The 18,061-nt window shown below is 40.4% G+C and overlaps 1 protein-coding gene across 1 annotated transcript in view; it reads right to left on the bottom strand.

Annotated features, from left to right (window-relative positions):
- slc4a5b (solute carrier family 4 member 5b) overlaps positions 1–12,275 on the bottom strand; it is a 60,468-nt gene extending 48,193 nt beyond the window's left edge. Inside the window, exons 1-2 of the mRNA XM_085358678.1 lie at positions 12,212–12,275; positions 11,375–11,590 (exon numbers count right to left, since the gene is read on the bottom strand). Of these exons, the coding sequence (XP_085214804.1) occupies positions 11,375–11,590; positions 12,212–12,275 (280 nt within the window). The remainder of the gene's footprint in view (positions 1–11,374; positions 11,591–12,211) is intronic.
- Positions 12,276–18,061: the final 5,786 nt, after the last annotated feature.

The following is an 18,061-nucleotide window of genomic DNA, read 5'->3' on the forward strand; positions in this document are numbered from 1 at the left end:
CTGAGAAGTTCCTATTATAAGCACAAGTTTCACAGATCTTTTGCGACAGTGATGTTGATCATTTCAGTTATCTTTTTATTAAAATTATGTAATCTGTGTTACAGTGTGGTGTATAATGAAAATACAATAAAATGTTCCACGGTGCAACCAACAGAAGTTTCCATTACTGAGTTCTATCACTATTGGTCGGGCCACATTAGAGATTTGATTATGTTAATCTCTAACAGCCAGTATAACTCCACAGAGGTTGGTCATGGTGAATTATGATTGCAATGTTAAAGATCAATTTGGACCACTGGACAAAAGGACAAATACCCTCAAGCCAGAAGCTGACTTAACAGACAAAAATCATAGATAAAGAAAATTTCGATTCATAAATCACAAAACAAATAACTAAAACTTTAGATAAACATTAGCTCTTTGTATCATAGTCTTCATGAACATAGTTGAATAGGTGTAAATGTTTTCTTTTAGTTCTAAATACTACATAATGAGGTTGTAATAAATCTACTCAGAATTCTGAATTTGTTAAAATCTTAAAATAGAATCTTGTTCCTTCAGTTGCCGTGATTTGTGCTTAATTTAAAATAATGGGGCATACTTGTGGTTGTGATGGGCTACTTTATTGATTCAATGATGTTATCAGCCATTAATGCCCTTTCAGAATAATCAAAATCTTTGTATTATCTCCAAAGCTAAGAAAGTGCACACTATCTAAGCAATATAAAATGTAAGGGAATGCTATTATACTAAAGATAAAAGTAGTTAGCTTGCAGCTTGTGCTTATTTATTTCAGGTTAATACGGTATTTTTTTTAGTATTACTTTTTTATTCATTTATTCAACTTTACCTATTTGGGAGCCTGGCAATGTCCACTGGGAGGTTGTAATTGATGGGGAAAAGAGCCCAGAGTTTTCCATGCTCACTAAATCCAGAGACGCCAAAATCCCAAAAGTAACGGGTAAGATATCCTTAAACTTTGCGCTCAGAAAAAAAATGTAGCCCTCCAACTTATTCTTGTTTAAGTTGACTGTCCTTGGCTCAACACTGTTTGAGTGGAGACAAGTGACATACATTCACACTTTTTTCATATGTCTTTTCAGCTTGTCTTTTGGTATTTCAGTTAGCTGCAAATGTTTTGGTGAGCAGACCTGCACCAGTCAAGCAGCTACAAAAAGGTTTCTGTAAGCTGTGATAGAATTCCACTAAAATCCCCAAATCAGCAAAGAGCCAGAGGCTTTAAGAGGGCTGATACACACCAGAGAGCCTTCTAGTACTCTGCTCCTGAACACAAATACAAACACACTCAGATGCAAGAAAAACAAGGACATTGCCCCCAACGTAACTTCTTCTTTTTGTCTCCGATTACTGCATCAGTGCCTTAACCTATCTATCTCAGACCTTGCGTTTGCTCTACATTATTATGAATCCTGATAGGAGCAGGTGATCTGCATACCACACACACTTACAGTCACACCAAATAATACACGCATGCATGCATGCGCACACAGTTTTAAGTTCCTCAGCTCTAATCAGCTTACAGGCTTCAGACTTCATGGCCGCTTGGGATCAGGACCATGCTGCAAAAACATTCATCACATACTGTGGCATATATACTCCAACTACGTAATTAAATTCTGTTCATGCAGGTGAAACTTTGGATTATCTAGCTAATAGCATAGATAAGGCCAGATCTTGTGCCTCCACCACTGCTGTGTATATATTTAGCTGTGTTGTTAAAATACCAGCAAAGTCTAATATGTTTCTGTGTTACTTATTTTCTAAATACTAGCCAGATTGCTATAACCCACTTAAGGTTGGAACTGAGGATTTTTTTGTTTTAGGGCATTTTTTTTCAACTACACATGTCATGCTCCTGGGTCTTTAAGTTAATGTACTCTCAGGTTTTGTTAATTTAAATATCTTATGTTGTTTCTTGGTTTGTTTAGTCTGTATTTGGTGTGTATGTTTCTTTCATGTATTTATGTATTTTCTTTTTCTGTATTTTCTGCTAGTTTCATCCCTTGTGCCTTGCTTTAGACAAGTCAAGTCATGTGGCTTTACTGTCATTTCAACCATGTGCAGTGGTACAGTACACAGTGAAGCGAGACAACATTCCTTAAAGACCATAGTGCTACATATTACATATAACAGATAGGGCTGCCACGATTAGTCGACTAGTCACGATTACGTCGACTATCAAAACCGTCGACGACTGATTTAATAGTCGACGCGTTGTTTGAAGCTTTGTAAGATCACAAAAGACGCAGGAATAAGTAGCAGGATTTAAGAGTGTAATAACGGACTGAAACAGAAGATGGCAGCACTGCATGTACAAGGATGTCAGCTGCCGTTAAACCCCGAAGAAGAAGTAGCTCTGTCCCAGAATTCATAACGCAGCCCAGCTCAGTTTCCAACAATGGCGGCAGCTACTTAGTTTTACTATTACTCTTGTTATTCTTTCTGGGTCACAAAATAAACATTTAACATATTTTCAGGCGAGAATGTAGCTGTGTAAACCTCAAATATCTGCTCAGTTTATCAAGACACCGCATATTTTCAAAAGCGCTCCGACGTTTTCGGAGACGTCTGTTACCCACTAGCTCGATAGCTAGCCGGGGGCTAGGCTAACTAGAGCCGTGAGAACACCGGACTCCCGGCAAATCGTTTTCAAACCCACCGCCGTCTTTCGCTACTCAGGTTAAACATGATATATAAGTCACTTAGATAACTTAAAAATGTTATTGTTTGGCTTTTTTTGTATTTTATTTGTTCCTGAGTAAATCGGTTTGGCTGAGATTAAAGTTAGACAGCTGATTATCAGAAGTGTGAGATGCTCGAGAATATACTCCGGTGTCCTGTTATATTTTAGATAGCAAGGAGTTTATTAAACTTCACTGAAACAATCTGCAAATTTCATTCAAATTTAATAAACTATCATCTTGTCTTTCTTTATTTTTAGTTAGCACAGACCTTAAACACTTAAAGCTGTAAGGTAATGATAGTTATATAAGAGCAGATGCTGCTGGTGCAATAAGCTGTACGTTTTATGTCCAATGGATGATGATCTGATTAGTCGACTAATCGCAAAAATAATCGGTGACTAGTCGACTATCAAAATAATCGTTTGTGGCAGCCCTAATAACAGACAATCAACACAGGGCTACATAAAGTGCACGTGTGCAAAAATTGTAAAAATAAATTAAATTAAATTAAATTAAAAAAAAACCTAAACAAATACACGGCAACACCAGACAGAACAGAATGATACAGACACAAGACAGTGCAGACATAAGACACTGCAGACACAACAGTGAATTAGAGAAGTGCAACAATTACAGTGTGTTGTGCAAAAGACTGAGCATTGTGCAACACATAACGTGATGTTTGAAGGTTTGCGTGCGTGCGTGTGTGCATGAAAATGTCCAGATAAGTGCTTGAGGTAGTGAGGTGTGTGTGTGTGTGTGTGTGTGTGTGTGTGTGTGTGTGTGTGTGTGTTTGTGTTTGCGTGTGTGTGTGTGTGTGTGTGTGTGTGTCAGACCAGTCACTGATGTAGTCTGGCGGCTTGGGGGAAGAAACTGTTTCGCAGTCTGGCAGTGAGGGCCCGAATGCTCCGGTACCACTTGCGAGAAGGCAGCAAGGTAAAAAAGTGTGTGAGGGATGTGTGGGGTCCTCCACATCGCTGGTGGCTTTGCAGATGCAGTGGATGCAATAGGTGTCTGTGATGGAGGGAAGAGTGGTTCCAATGATCTTCTCAGCTGTTCTCACTTTCACCATCCGTCTTGTGATCCAATACGGTGGAGTTACCATACCACACAGTGATGAAGCTGCTTAGGAAACTCTCGATAGTCTTTTCTCAGCTTCCACAGGAAGTAGAAACGCTGTTGGCCCTTCTTAGTTATGGAGCTGGTGTTTAGGGACCAGGAGAGGTTCTCCGTCAGGTGAACACCAAGGAATTTGGTGCTCTTGCGACCTCCACAGAGGATCCATTAATGTTAAGTGGTCAGTGATCTCTCCGTGCTCTACTGAAGTTAGCAATCATCTGTTTTGTTTTGTCCATGTTCAGACACAGGTTGTTGACTCTGCATCAGTCCTTTAGCTGTTGTACCTCCTCTCTGTATGCTGACTCACCATTCTTGTTGATGAGACCCAAAACAGTCTTGTCGAACTTGATGATGTGGTTCGAGCTGTGCTTTGCTGCACAGTCGTGAGTCTGCAGAGTGAACAGGAGTGGGCTGAGCACACATCCCTGAGGGGCTCCAGTGCTCAGTGTGGCCCTCACTGTTTCTAGGACCCCCTTGCCGTCTGCTCTGAAGGCGGAGTCTCAAGAATTTAGCAGTTCACGCACCTCTGAAGTCATCCACAGTTTCTGGTTGGAGAATATTAGGATAGTCTTGGAGACAGTGACATCATCAATGCACTTACTGATGTAGCTGGTCACAGATGTGTTGATGTGGTGTTGCAGCCTCCCTGAACATGTCACAGTCAGTGTGTTCAAAACAGTCCTGAAGAGCAGAGAGAGCTCCTGCAGGCCAGGTTCTCACTTGTCTCAGAACCGGTTTGCAGCGTTTGATGGGCAATCTGTAAGCCAGAATTAGCATGACAGACAAGGGGTCTGAGTAACCAATGTGGGGGCAGGGCTTCGCTTGGTACGCACTGGGAATATTTGTGTAAACATGATCCAGTGCGTTTGCCTTTCTCGTCACAAAGTCTACATAATGATGAAATTTCGGAAGCACTGACTTGAGATTTGCATGGTTGAAATCTCCAGCGATAATAAACGGTCCATTGGGGCTGGAGTTCTGCAGCTTGCTGATCACCCTATACAGCTCGCAGAGCGCCTCTTTAGTGTTAGCGCTGGGTGGGATGTATACTGCTGTAATGAGCACAGTAGTGAATTCCCAAGGTAAATAAAAAGGCCTGCATCTAACAGTGATAAACTCTACCAGCGATGAGCAGTAATTGGAAACTAGTACAGAGTTCTTGCGCCATTTCATGTTGATGTAGACACAGAAGCCACCACCGGGATTCTTACTGAACAGAGCTGCATTTCTATTGGCACGAAATAAGGTGAGTCCATGTAACTGAATATGATGCTTGTAATTTAGGAGTATTTGCCGTTAGTAAACATGAAGACCACTTGTTATGGTGTTCATGTGGCTCAGAAGTCCCAATGAAAAAGCCATAGAAAGCACTAAAACAACACCATTTTGGTCCGGAGTGGCCACTGCGTGCTATTGCTGCGCCGCTGTGGGAGAATAAGGTTTTACTTGATGGTACAGCCCTGGCCATATTTTGGATCACGGTGGCTAGATTTTGTTCTGTGTGTGTCCTCTGCCTTTTGGAGTCTCTGCAGGTCCTTCCTGATTGGAGAGCTGGCAGCTGCTGATTGGTTCTGTCATCTGATTCTGTGACTAATTGCTCTTCTGTGTGTATTTATAGTGCTGTGTTTCCCCGGGCAAGATACCAACCCCAAGTTGCTCTCCAATGTGTTTATCAGAGTGTGAATTTTAGACAGAAAGCACTTAAGCATAGAAAAAGTGTTTTTTTTTGAATGGGTGTGAATGGTTTCAATGAGACACGTTGTATGGAATGTATTTGAGTGCCTAGGTAAAGCAAAATAGCTCTATGTAATTTAATTAATGCTTCAATCGTAAATATGATATAAGGTTACAAATGATTAAGGCCTCTGACAGTGGACTCATCTCTGTGCTTGAGCTGATATACCTCATTGTTGACCATGATATTTTATTGCAACAATTAGAGCTTGTTGTAGATATTAAAGCTACTGCGCTGCAGTGGTTTGAATCATATGTACTTCCAATAGACTCCAATTTCTTCATGTAAATGAAGTGTCCTTTTCACACACTAAAATTAATTATGGAGTTCTACAGGGTTCCTGTAGACGTGGATGACATCTAATTTTCTGTTTCTAAGTTCAGATAAAACTAAGTTTATTGTATTGGGCCCTAAAAATCTTAGAAATATGGTGTCTAACCAGATGCTTGATCTGGATGGGATTACCTAGGCCTCCAGTAACACTGTGGGGAATCTTGAAGCCATTTTTTGACCAAGATATGTCCTTCAATGTGCCTGTTAAAAATATATGTAGGGTGGCTTTCTTCCATATTCGCATACTCTTAAAATAGAAACAGCCTGTCTTAAGACTTTCTTTTTTGACAAAACTTAGTTAGGGCTGATCAGGTGACCCTGAATTAAAATAACCTTTTATGCTATGTTAGGCTGCAGAATGCCTTGCCATTTGATGAACTCCATCTGCTTTTTTTGGGTCCTCAGCTTTACAATAAACTTAGTCTGCATTATCTGCAGACTGTAACAACACACTAAGAAAGCAATTAGGCATAGAAAAAAGTGTTTGTATGAATGTGAAAATGTCAAATTAGAAGTTATTTTTCAAATTCAATTTCATACATGCAATTTGGTCTTGAGGTTTTTCTGTTGTTTATGTGGACATGCAAAAAAAGTAAAAAAAAAAAAAAAAAAAAAAAAGTTGTGGATGTTTGCCAGTGAGTCTTGTTGTTAATTTGTGGCACACAGTGGCCACTAATGGTACTGCAGCAGAAAAAATACCTTAAATGGTAAATGGCCTGTATTTATATAGCGCTTTTACTAGTCCGTAAGGACCCCAAAGCGCTTTACATATCCAGTCATCCACCCATTCACACACAGGTGATGGCAAGCTACATTGTAGCCACAGCCACCCTGGGGCGCACTGACAGAGGCGAGGCTGCCGAACACTGGCGCCACCGGGCCCTCTGACCACCACCAGTAGGCAACGGGTGAAGTGTCTTGCCCAAGGACACAACGACCGAGACTGTCCGAGCCGGGGCTCGAACCGGCAACCTTCCGATTACAAGGCGAACTCCTAACTCTTGAGCCACGATCGCCCCATACCTTGTTGCCGAAAAGGGGAAAGAAAAAAACCAGCACAGTTTGAAGGGCAAAATGATTTTTTTCAATGCATTCATATAAGTTCCATCTACTTTCTACAAATTATCCAAGCCTGATAATCAGATAATAAACATGCATGTACATATCTCCACCAGGAGGTAACCAGGACACAAATCAATGTTTTTCAGTAATTATCCTAACTTTAGAGTGATGTGTGAAGATCATCTAGATTGACATTTAATTTAAAGCTTCATGCTTCAAGCTTCACTTTCTTTACCGCTAAAAACTACTAAAGCATCCAGTCTGTCCAGCCCCTTGAGATCCGTGAAGCCCTTCACTTGAGGCAGTAATCCACAACGCAATGCAGAAAAAGCACCCTTTTCCTATTGCTACTAACAGACTATGAGAGAAAACTATGTGGAAAAACAACCACACTAGGCTGTAGGGCGACCCAATTAATTAAATTAATAAAATTTAGCCTTCCCAAAATTAAATGAGTGAGCGATATGTAAAATAAATGAAAATACACTCTCTTTAAAATGCAAAGTAAAAGCAACTAGGCTCAGCTGCAGTGGAGGGGTGGAGCGGTGGGTTCAGGGGACAGTGCCAGGGAATGCTGGCCAGGACTGCTGATAGCCATCACTTTAACCATGCCTTCCCTATTTCAGCAGCTGCCAGGGCCCTGTGGGAGAGCTGGTGTTTGGAGGTGAAGGAAGTGGCTGGAAGCTGCAGAGAGGTCACAAAAGTGAAAAGCATCATGAATAAACACATACTTACCTTTCAAAACTGTGTATAGTGGGTCTTTTTATAACAGTGGTGCCAAAACCTGGGCTGTGGTATGGTGGACCTGTGACTGGCCCAGCCAATTGAGGTGCTGGCCCTGATGGTGGTTGAGCTGGTGGCCATGCATTGGGAGCAGGTGGTGGTGCATCATTGGCAATTAGAACAGCTACAAGTCCAGTCAAAGAGCCACATAAAGGAGTTGGAGAGTGGTTGCTCTGCTTGTTCCTCAATGACACCACTAGAGTTGATGGGGAAAGGAGATGATCTTCAGGCTTTCTCAGATTTCTGTCAGGCCACAGCAGAAAGACCTGAGAAAAAGTAAAGGCTGAGACTACTCCCGGTGCCCAGGCGGTGACTCTCAACTTAGAGAAGATGGCCGTTGGCTGGTAGTGGACCAATTAGGCCTCGCACCACCAAATCAGCGAGTGGGGCTCCTCGCAGATACTGATAGTGGGTCCACTGCCACTGACTGGGCAGGCTAGATGTTGTTGTGACCCTGCCCAAGGATCACCTTTCAGCACAGCTGAGGGAGGTGGTGGGAGTCACAACATCGGCTGGAAGCCGCCCAGTTCTCCGAGGAGGAGGAGACAGAAGGGCCTTCTCTGGAAGCTCTGTCAGCTCCAGCTATCTTGTCCACAGGAGATTCCCACTAAAGTAGTTTGGTGATGACACTTCTATAGTTATCATTTGACTAAGTGATAAAAACTGATCACACACGGATCAAAAGTACACTGACGTTATTCTATGAATATGGGATAAGAGGTCATATGGGTTATGACAAAACTTTGGAGCAAATAATGGTCCAATTTTATTGGCCAGCCATTTGGGGAATTCTAAAAGTGTCTTTGTGCTTAACTATTAATTGAGGTTCTGTTTGAGGGCATCAGCTTGGACCTCATATGTCATTTAACCGAGGTGCATAGGGCTATATCTTCTTTCTGGTAGATTATGGAATGCAATATCAATTCAGTTCAATTCAGTTTTATTTATGTAGCGCCAAATCACAACAATATTATGAAGGCTATCCCGAAACAGTGCCGCTGCACACCATTTCTGTAAAGAGTGTGGCACAGGCACTGTTTCAGGAAATCTCCCGAGTCGGCATCTTGAAAGAGATACTGTCATGTCCTGGGCGATGTTGGCCCAGTATTCTTAGTTTTCGTGTATTTTTGTATTTTGTTCTTTATTTAGGCCATGCTTCCTGGGTTGATCTGTTACGTTGTTCCTTATGTGTTTTCCCTTCGTGACCCTTACCCCCTGTGTGCCCCTCTGTGTATTTATGAGCCCTCGTCTCTCTTTGTGCTTTATTCTATGTTTTCCCCAGCCCGTTATGTCTGCGTTCTCCCCGTGCTCTCTCCTCCTGTTTGAACCTCTGTGTACTTCCTGCTTTACTTTGCCCATCTCCCATCAGTGTTACGTTCACTCCTGCCGTGTCTTGTTATGATTATCAGTGTCACCTGTGTTCCCCGTGTGCATCCACTTCCCCTGATCATCCCTCATGTGTATTTAGTCTCTGTGTTTCGTACAGTCTGTGTCGCGTCGTCTGTGTTCCCACCCTCCGTGTTTCCATGCCCGGTCTATTATATTCCAAGTCATAGCCTTACCTTAGTTTATTCCCAGTTTAGGTTTCTGTTTAGTTATTGCTCTTGTGCTGCCCTTATTCTGGTTTGCTTCTGTTGTATTCATCAGCCACAATAAAAGGCTCGCTTTTGTTTAAGTCCACTTCCTTATCACTCGTGTCTGCACCTGAGTCCTCCACGCACTTTCCACTCGGTCCGTCACAGCGGACCGTGACAGATACTGACTGACCAGAGCTCATTATTCATGTCTCACACACTAAAAGAACTGTGTAAATTACTCTGTAATAAATCTGTTCAAACCAGCTTCTACTATCCACAGAGGAAACCATTCTTGCCTCCCTCCATTGTAATGGCAATCTCACACAGGCCTAGAGAGCGGATGTTGCTGCAGCGTTTTGCAGATGTGTTCTCCCCCTTATACCAATGTCAGAGAGCAACATTTTGTAACACATCCTGGCATAAACTAAACACAAAAGAAAATTTGTTCAGAAGGAATTAGTAGAAATGCTGAACATGGGAGTTAGAGTCACACAGTGTCCATGTAGCCCCATTGTTCTTGTAGTACAGAAGATGGGTCTATTTTCTGGAGAACTGATTGATCAAGAGGTGGTGATTTCATTACCTGTTGATCTTTTCATCTCTGGTCTGGATTAGTGACAAATCAAAGTCTGGCATAGCCGAAGGTGAAGAGCCTGCCCCTCAAAGCAGATCACCATACTTCAAAATACTTCATATTTAGCATTAATAATAACCAAAATAAATCATATGCATGCTGAAGAGTTGTCTGCACCGGAAAGCTACACTAACTTACTCAACTGGTTGAAAAGACATCACAAACTGCAGTATAATGAATGTATGAACGCCAAGTGCAATGATTTCTAATGTTAATGGTAAATGGCCTGTATTTATATAGCGCTTTTCTAGTCCCTAAGGACCCCAAAGCGCTTTACATATCCAGTCATCCACCCATTCACGCACACATTCACACACTGGTGATGGTAAGCTACATTGTAGCCACAGCCACCCTGGGGCGCACTGACAGAGGCGAGGCTGCCGGACACTGGCGCCACCGGGCCCTCTGACCACCACCAGTAGGCAACGGGTGAAGTGTCTTGCCCAAGGACACAACGACCGAGACTGTCCAAGCTGGGGCTCGAACCGGCAACCTTCCGATTACAAGGCGAACTCCCAACTCTTGAGCCACGATCGCCCAGTATCAGCTCACAGCTAATGAATTTCAGCCTTTACAGCAAGCCAGCATATCCATCCAGCTTGATAGGCAGAAAAACAATCAATCTCATTACATTTGTGAAAATGATGTTGTACCATCCAATAAACACAGTGGTTAACAAATGCTTCAGGAAAACTTACCAAATGAAAGAGATGTTATCCCCTATACCTATCATGATTTTCCAACCTCCAGACTTCACAGGAGAACACTATAATATTTCCGGGGTGATGTTCAGTGCGTTTTGACCTTCAAACTTGGTGTGTATTTTGGCATCCAAAGAGTTTGATTTTCCTAGTATTTCACAGGCTTGTCTAAATGCTTCAATATAGTTTTTCTTCAGGAATGGAGACATGGTGACATGTTCAGTTTTACACACTGTATATATGAATGTATAATAATAATAATAATAATGGATTGGATTTATATAGCGCTTTTCAAGGCACCCAAAGCGCTTTACAATGCCACTATTCATTCACTCTCGCATTCACACACTGGTGGATATGATGAACAGACTGTGAAACACAAGACTCTTTCACCCATTCACTTATTTCTATGTCAAAGTAATTTCTGTCCAACAGTCACACACACTCACACTCTGATGAATGCAGTGGAGCAACTCAGGGTTCAGTATCTTGCCTAGTGATACTTTTGCATGAACTTGTTTTCTGATCTTTTGTGCATAGTGGTTATATGTTGCAGTTTAATTACTGTTATTATTAGTTATACAATAATTGTAATTATCATATAATTACTGGATGACAGAGTAAATTAAGTATGTCAATCTTAAAAAATCACAAGGTAAAAAGGCAAACAGTCACTTTTATTTAACACTTATGGATACTTTTATGAAAAACTTTTGATTTCTAACCTGTAGGATTGGCATGCTCACGACACTCTTCGCCATCCTCTTCATTATTATAGTGCTCGTCTTTGTTATAATATCCGCGATGTGAGTGTTCTCGCTGGTTATGGTGATCATAGTGTGTATGTCGTGAATCACGGTTGGCATCGCTGGCATAGGAGTGATGTCTGCGCCTTTTCCGCCGGTGGGAAACTGGAACACCGATGTAGAATGGCTGGGCCTCTGAGATGGAGAGAGAAACATTTCATTTGGATCTGATCAATGCAGTCAGAGCTTGAGGGGTGCTCTGAAAATGGGAACGTATTCTAAAAACTTCTGACTGGTTTCAGCATTATGCAGCATCTAACAGGTTTTAAAAATCAGATGTCATACATGAAATGTATATGTTTTTCAATTTGTGCTCTGCCCTCCTAGAAACACAGTTCACAAGTAGATGTATTTAGTCTGGGAATACCACCTAAATTAGTTTTTTCTGGGTTTTTTAATTAAGTGGAGCTATGTTGTCAAGGATAATAGAGCAAAATCTGTTAGAAAGTAATAAAATGTTCAACGTAATTGTAGAAGGTAAGGATGTCACCTATGCTTGACAAATTTCTGAAGACACTGGAGAAACATTTAGCAGTAACTGGAGTGACAGAAGAAACAGGGGATAGTGGCAGGAAGAGGGTGAGGAAGCATGTACCTTTTGTGTTTCTCCAAAACAAAGGTTTATAGTTCAGGGCAAGGGTTGGGATCATCACTGAAGATGACTTAGACCTCAGAGTTTAAAAAAAGTCAGGGCACTTCCTCAGTTTTCTCTCGCATGGCAAAACTTTTTTTCAGTTAGTGTTTTTTCTTACTCACCATCATCATCATCATAGTGCCTATGACCCCTACTTCTTCCCTGTTGCCATTCATGGTGATCCATCCTGGAACAGAAACAAGATGACAGAAGATTACCTTGGAAATACGAATACTGAAGCACGAGAAAAAGCACCAGGTGGCAATTCCCTATGTGGTTTTTTTTTCCATCAACGTTTTATTCAAACTGAAAGTTTGAAGTTATAAAGAACATGTCTGCTTCCCAAAGCCAAACTTGAAACTGGATCCAGTGGGGAGGGGCCTGGTACCTGTAAGTTCTGCTTCCATGGTCCTTTTGGAACGTCCAAGAATCACAACAATCTTGCACTCTTACAGAGAAGTGCTCTATTGGGATGCTGTGGTACTATGAGGTCTTTAAGATGTAATGGGCTTGGTCACACAGGACTCAAGGTGCTGTTGGCAAAACGTTAGAGAGGAAATGACAAGTGAACCCCTATGAGCACTTTGCGACAGTAGGAAGGAAAAATTCCCAGTAGAATCAGGCCATCAATGCCAGATGGCTGCTAGTTTTGCGCACCATTCAAAGCTCTTCAGGTTAAAAGCCAACCTTGCGTAACCCTTGTGGTGTCCTCGGATCAAAAATGGTCCCAAGGTGAATGGCAAACAAGCATATGGGAATCCCGAGGACACCACAGGATCAGACCTGCAGCCCTACCAGTCCAGACTACACTTGTCACTGCAGTAAGATCTTGTAAAAGGCAGTAACAAATTCTGTACTGAGATCTAGCAGATGAGTCCATTGTCTGAACTTCATTGCCTTTTCTGTGCTATGATCGGTAGGAACTTATGAATGAATCTCTTCATCATTTCCTCTGCAAAAGATCCCAACTTTTTTTGCAAATAATTCTCGATTGCAAGTTATTTACAATATCATCATAAGTCACCTACCCTCTAAAGGTGGGACAACAGATATCAGTGGCAAATAAACATTTGGTTTACCAGCTTTATAAACTATTTATATGAGCTATTTTGGTTGCAATGTTACAAAATTGAGTTTTCTATGAAGTGCTTACATATTAAAATATTTACAATGTACAATATTACAATGTTTAATAAAAACATTTCCTATTACATATATAAAAACACTTAACCCATACAAGTATTAATCATTATTTCAGCATTATGTGCATTGACAATGTTCTGTCAGTTTATTATTGCAAAAAATACAAAAACATAAAAAATAAAAATCCTAGATGCCCAGACATATCATTGCTTTTAGTACATGGTGAAGCTATCACTGGGTGTCTCTTTCCACTGATGACATAAGTTTGTCTTTCTAAAGCTATTGCTTTAGGCTGTTTTCTAGGCTGATCAATACATGTCATTTGTGATTACTTACTACTTACTGAAGCCTGACCACTGACTGTGAAGGACAGTCACATGAGTGGATTCATGCACACACACACAAGCTTGTTAGTAATATGTGCATACGGTGAACACCGCAATTAGGTTACAGTAAATAGCTGAATTGTGTTATCTGTGCATTATCACTGTCACATAATCAAATTAAAACACAAATGTCAGGTTGGAGTCATCCTACTTGAGCTGTCCTTTTGGCATCTGTCCTGATTTGAAGAGTCAAGTGTTGCATATTTTAAGGCTGGGCTGAGTCACAGTTCTCTGCCAGATTGTGCCAACATTGTGATTGCCAGGCCTTCTTTGTTACCTGTTTGAATTTGTGCTCTTCTTTGTTTAACCCAGATTCTTGGTCATCTCTCCAGTTATTTCTTCAGAGTTCTAGAAACCATTTTCTCTGGAGCTCAGTTTACTAGGTGACTGTGAACTCCTTCAGCCACTTTTGAGCTCCAGTCTATCTTCCCTGTTACTTGCAGATGAAAGGACTTATCTGTTCACAACCTTTTCGCCCATTCTCCACCCATATGTTTTTGTTGAGTGTTTGCCAGGAGGACCAAGTGCTCCTCCTGAGCTTACTTTGTGACACCAAGACTCGATCTACAATAACCTCATCTTGACCTCTGTCAACACTATCTCACTTCCCTGTCAGAGATCCTGGTTATGTTCCTGTAGTGAAGCCACTCACCCGTTAGCCAAACATGAGTTGAAATGTTCTTGCCGCTTCAAATTTGCCTACCTTTCAAAATTATTTTAAAGCAGCTAATGGTTGCCAGAGTTTACTCCTTGAATCAATTTTAAACCAAACTATGAATCTGTTTAGCAGATTACATGTTTGGGAAAAACGAAACAGTTGTAAAAAACTTTGACTTTATTACTTCATAAAGGTAATATCACTTTGTGTTCATGTTGGGATGCTTTGATTAGAGACATTCGAAGGTTTGATTAGACTAGAATCCCTGAAAATAGCAATGCTAGGGTGTGGTTCAAAGAGGCTTGTCTTCAAAAATTACATGTACTCTATTCAGTTCAAATTAATTTTATTTATATAGTGTCACAACAACAGTTGCCTCAAGGTGCTTAATATTATAAGGTAAAGGACCCACAATAATACTGAGAAACCCCAACAAACAGACAACCCCCTATAAGCAAGCACTTTAGCAAACTTGGGAAGGAGAAACTCCCTTTTAAAAAGAAGACATTTCTGGCAAAACCAGGCTCAGGGACGGGCAACCATCTGCTGTGACTGGCTGGGGGTAAGATCGTATGTTAACACATTTAGGCTATTTCAATGAAAATGTGTTTCCACATACTCTTAATATACATGAACACCAATAACCACAGAAATTCCAGTTAAGCCACCGATTAAGATATTTTCTGCCAGATTTAAAGTAGGCACCCCAAGTTCTACTGCTGCATCCTTGACCTCATGTACAGCTCATACATGCAGCCTCTAATTCCATTTTTCTTACACAGGCTTTTTATTTTGCACAGTATTACATCAAATTAATTTCACTGATGCTTTTGTCTAGTCATGGGTACAGTTATGAATTGAAAATGCAAAACTGTGCATTATTTTCTTGAGATAAGCTCATGGTTGAGAGAACCATTGGGTTGAGATAAGCTCAACCATGCCAGTGGTTGCCAATGGTTGAACTTATCCTAAGCAACCTGCACTTACCATCAATCTTTTAGTTTGTACCCTCACACTGTAATTTCCATTGGGAAGCAACTGGTAAAAGGTAAATAAATGTTTTTTTGCTGTGCAAAATAAAGTACCAAATTTTATGATTTTTACGAGTTTTCCAGTTACTCATTACAAGTCTTAACTTAACAAATTATGTAGTACAATAACAAACTTATGATTCTATAGACAGAGACAACATGCAACTTGTCACAGGATTTATATGGGACTGAGTTAATTTAAAACAGTTTTCCACAGAATCTGCATTTGTAGCGTTAGATTTAACACATATAGATTTATTTGTTTTTTTGTTCTTTTGCTGCAGATGTAGCAGAACCAGAGCTATCATTTCAATGCTCAAAAACCTGGCATGCATTGTTTTTCAATGCAATCCATTTATTCAGCTGTATAGATGCAGGAGAAATTTGCTACTGGTAGCTTAGAGCCAAAAGCAAAACACTTCTGTATAGCCTAGAGCTAATAGCTAAAATGTTCACTGAGCTTTAAAGGTTACAGAGAAAAGCTCTACAACCCGTTTAACTCCTTTTTTCTGTTGAATTTCTTTAAAGTTTAACTAAGTAATCATCATCATTGTGCAATACTTTTGTAAATAGTCAACGGTGCAATAGACTCAATACTTGAAATGTGCAATTCACTTGTATTTTTATTTTTATTCCTATTTATTATATTTATCCCCTTCGTATATTTTATTTATATTGTCTCTGTATTTATATATATGTGTGTGTGTATAACTCTGTAACTTCTGTCGGTGCTGTGCTTTTTTGGAAATCGAATTTCCCAGAGGAACCCACCCAAGGGATTAATAAAGTTCTATCTAATCTAATCTAATCTAATCTAAAAAAAAAAGGCTAAGCAGTAGAAAAAACAAATAAGCATTCACAATAATTCTTTCGCTTTCTTCTTAAAACTGACAGCTGTCTACTAAACCCTAAATGATTTGTAATTTATGTTCAAGCTACTTAAGATGGAATATAAAATGTTTTATTATTCTAAAGAGGTAAATATCAAAATATCAATTTAATAGCAAAATACACTGACAAATATGAAAACCATCTAGATAAAGATGGTGTTTTAATGTTCTCTTACCTGATGTGACAGAAGCTGAATCTGAGATTGCCCGTGAAGAGAAATTTATATTGCCTTTTGTAAGGAAGAGTAACAAACTACAAGATGCCAAAATTTTTCAGTCCTATTCTCTATAGAGCCTGTCAAGGAAAATGCTGCAACTACACCCAACCAGACTGTAAATGAATGTACAGATGATCTAAGTATTGACTATTACATGTGACTCGAGTGTGTGTATGTGTTTGTGTGTGTGTTTGAACGAGTGCACACCCAATAAGATTAGAGTAGGGGTAGGCAACCTTTCTGATGGCGAGTGCCATTTAAAATTTCCTCAGAGGTCAGTGTGCCATATGATTGCATTAACAATAAATTTAATAACGCTCTATATTAACAGTTACACACTGTATAGAACAACTTTCTAGAATTATATTTGTTTGCAGATGTTGGCAGCTATCAGCGAATAGTTATCAGCTATTTTGAAACAAAAAAAAAGACACTTTTTATCCATAACAAAAACTCCATAACAGCAAATGAACTGTACAACAGAAAATACAAATGCTATTTAAGTTCTCCTCACAAGGATGATAAGAAAAATGAACTAAGCCAATATGGCATGTCTGTTAATACAGAGACACACATGTTAATATGATCTCTGGTCTCCCACTCAGAGACACAGGTCTCCGAGTGTCCAGCATTCAGACGGCTACCTGAGGACACTCATGTGAGAGAAAATCTGCTCACACAGATATGTAGAGCCAAATACTGTCAATAAGGCCTCTGCAATGTTCTGAGGACAGTTAAACTTGTCAGGTAGTGATGTCCAGCAGGTGAAAATGCAAGCTGCATGAACACGCACAGCTATGGATTACAGCTGCTTCGATGTTGCATTAACTGGCATTAACTCAGCCAGTTAATGCGAGACAAATCCAGCTACTCATTAAAGATTTCTGGTTTGATCAGAAAATAAAACATTGGTCCAAACACCGGAAAGTTCCGAAAATGCATTGTGTCTCGAGTCTACGGATGTATCCGTGTATTTCCGTGGTGCTGATGCTGCGCTGAGCGGAAAGCTCCTCAAGCTTTTGAAGTGTCGGAATGTCGAAAGCTAACAACGTCCCTCTCACCAGTAGGCTAAGTTATTTTTAGCCAATTACAAGTTGAATCTGGTACTTGGGGTTGTTAGTTAAGATACTGTCATTAGGAAGCGGCACAACTAATGTGTCTATGCGAGCTGATTTGCGATGTGCACCGCTGGCGCGGCCATTTATCTTTTGATGCACCTTCTCAGATTAATTCACTGTGTGTCGTGCCCAGGGCTGGACTGGGACAAAAAAACAGCCCGGGCATTTTGACTAGAGACCGGCCCACCAGGCATTAAAGCCATAAAGCCTTTGAATGAAAACAAACGATTTTGTGACAGTGATGTACAATGTTGTTGGTATATGTATGATTTCTATACATTTTACATCAGATAAAAACTTTGGTTGTAAGCTTCAGATAATTATTTAATAACAGCCAGACATTTTTAAATGAAAATAAGAAAGTATTTCTTTGTGCCCCCCTTTCCCTGTTAATGCCCTACCTGCCCACCTGGCAAAACTTTGCTAGACCCGCCCCTGCACAGTTACCAGCTGTCAGCTACTTAGAAAAGGATCCTGGTGTTATTTGTCTCTCAGAAACAGTTCATAACTTCCCTTCAACTCATTCAT

Source organism: Diplotaxodon limnothrissa, linkage group LG7 (genome assembly GCF_057381915.1).
Source record: "Diplotaxodon limnothrissa isolate DT_005_m linkage group LG7, D_limnothrissa_male_GT1.1, whole genome shotgun sequence".
Taxonomy (NCBI): Eukaryota; Metazoa; Chordata; class Actinopteri; order Cichliformes; family Cichlidae; genus Diplotaxodon; species Diplotaxodon limnothrissa.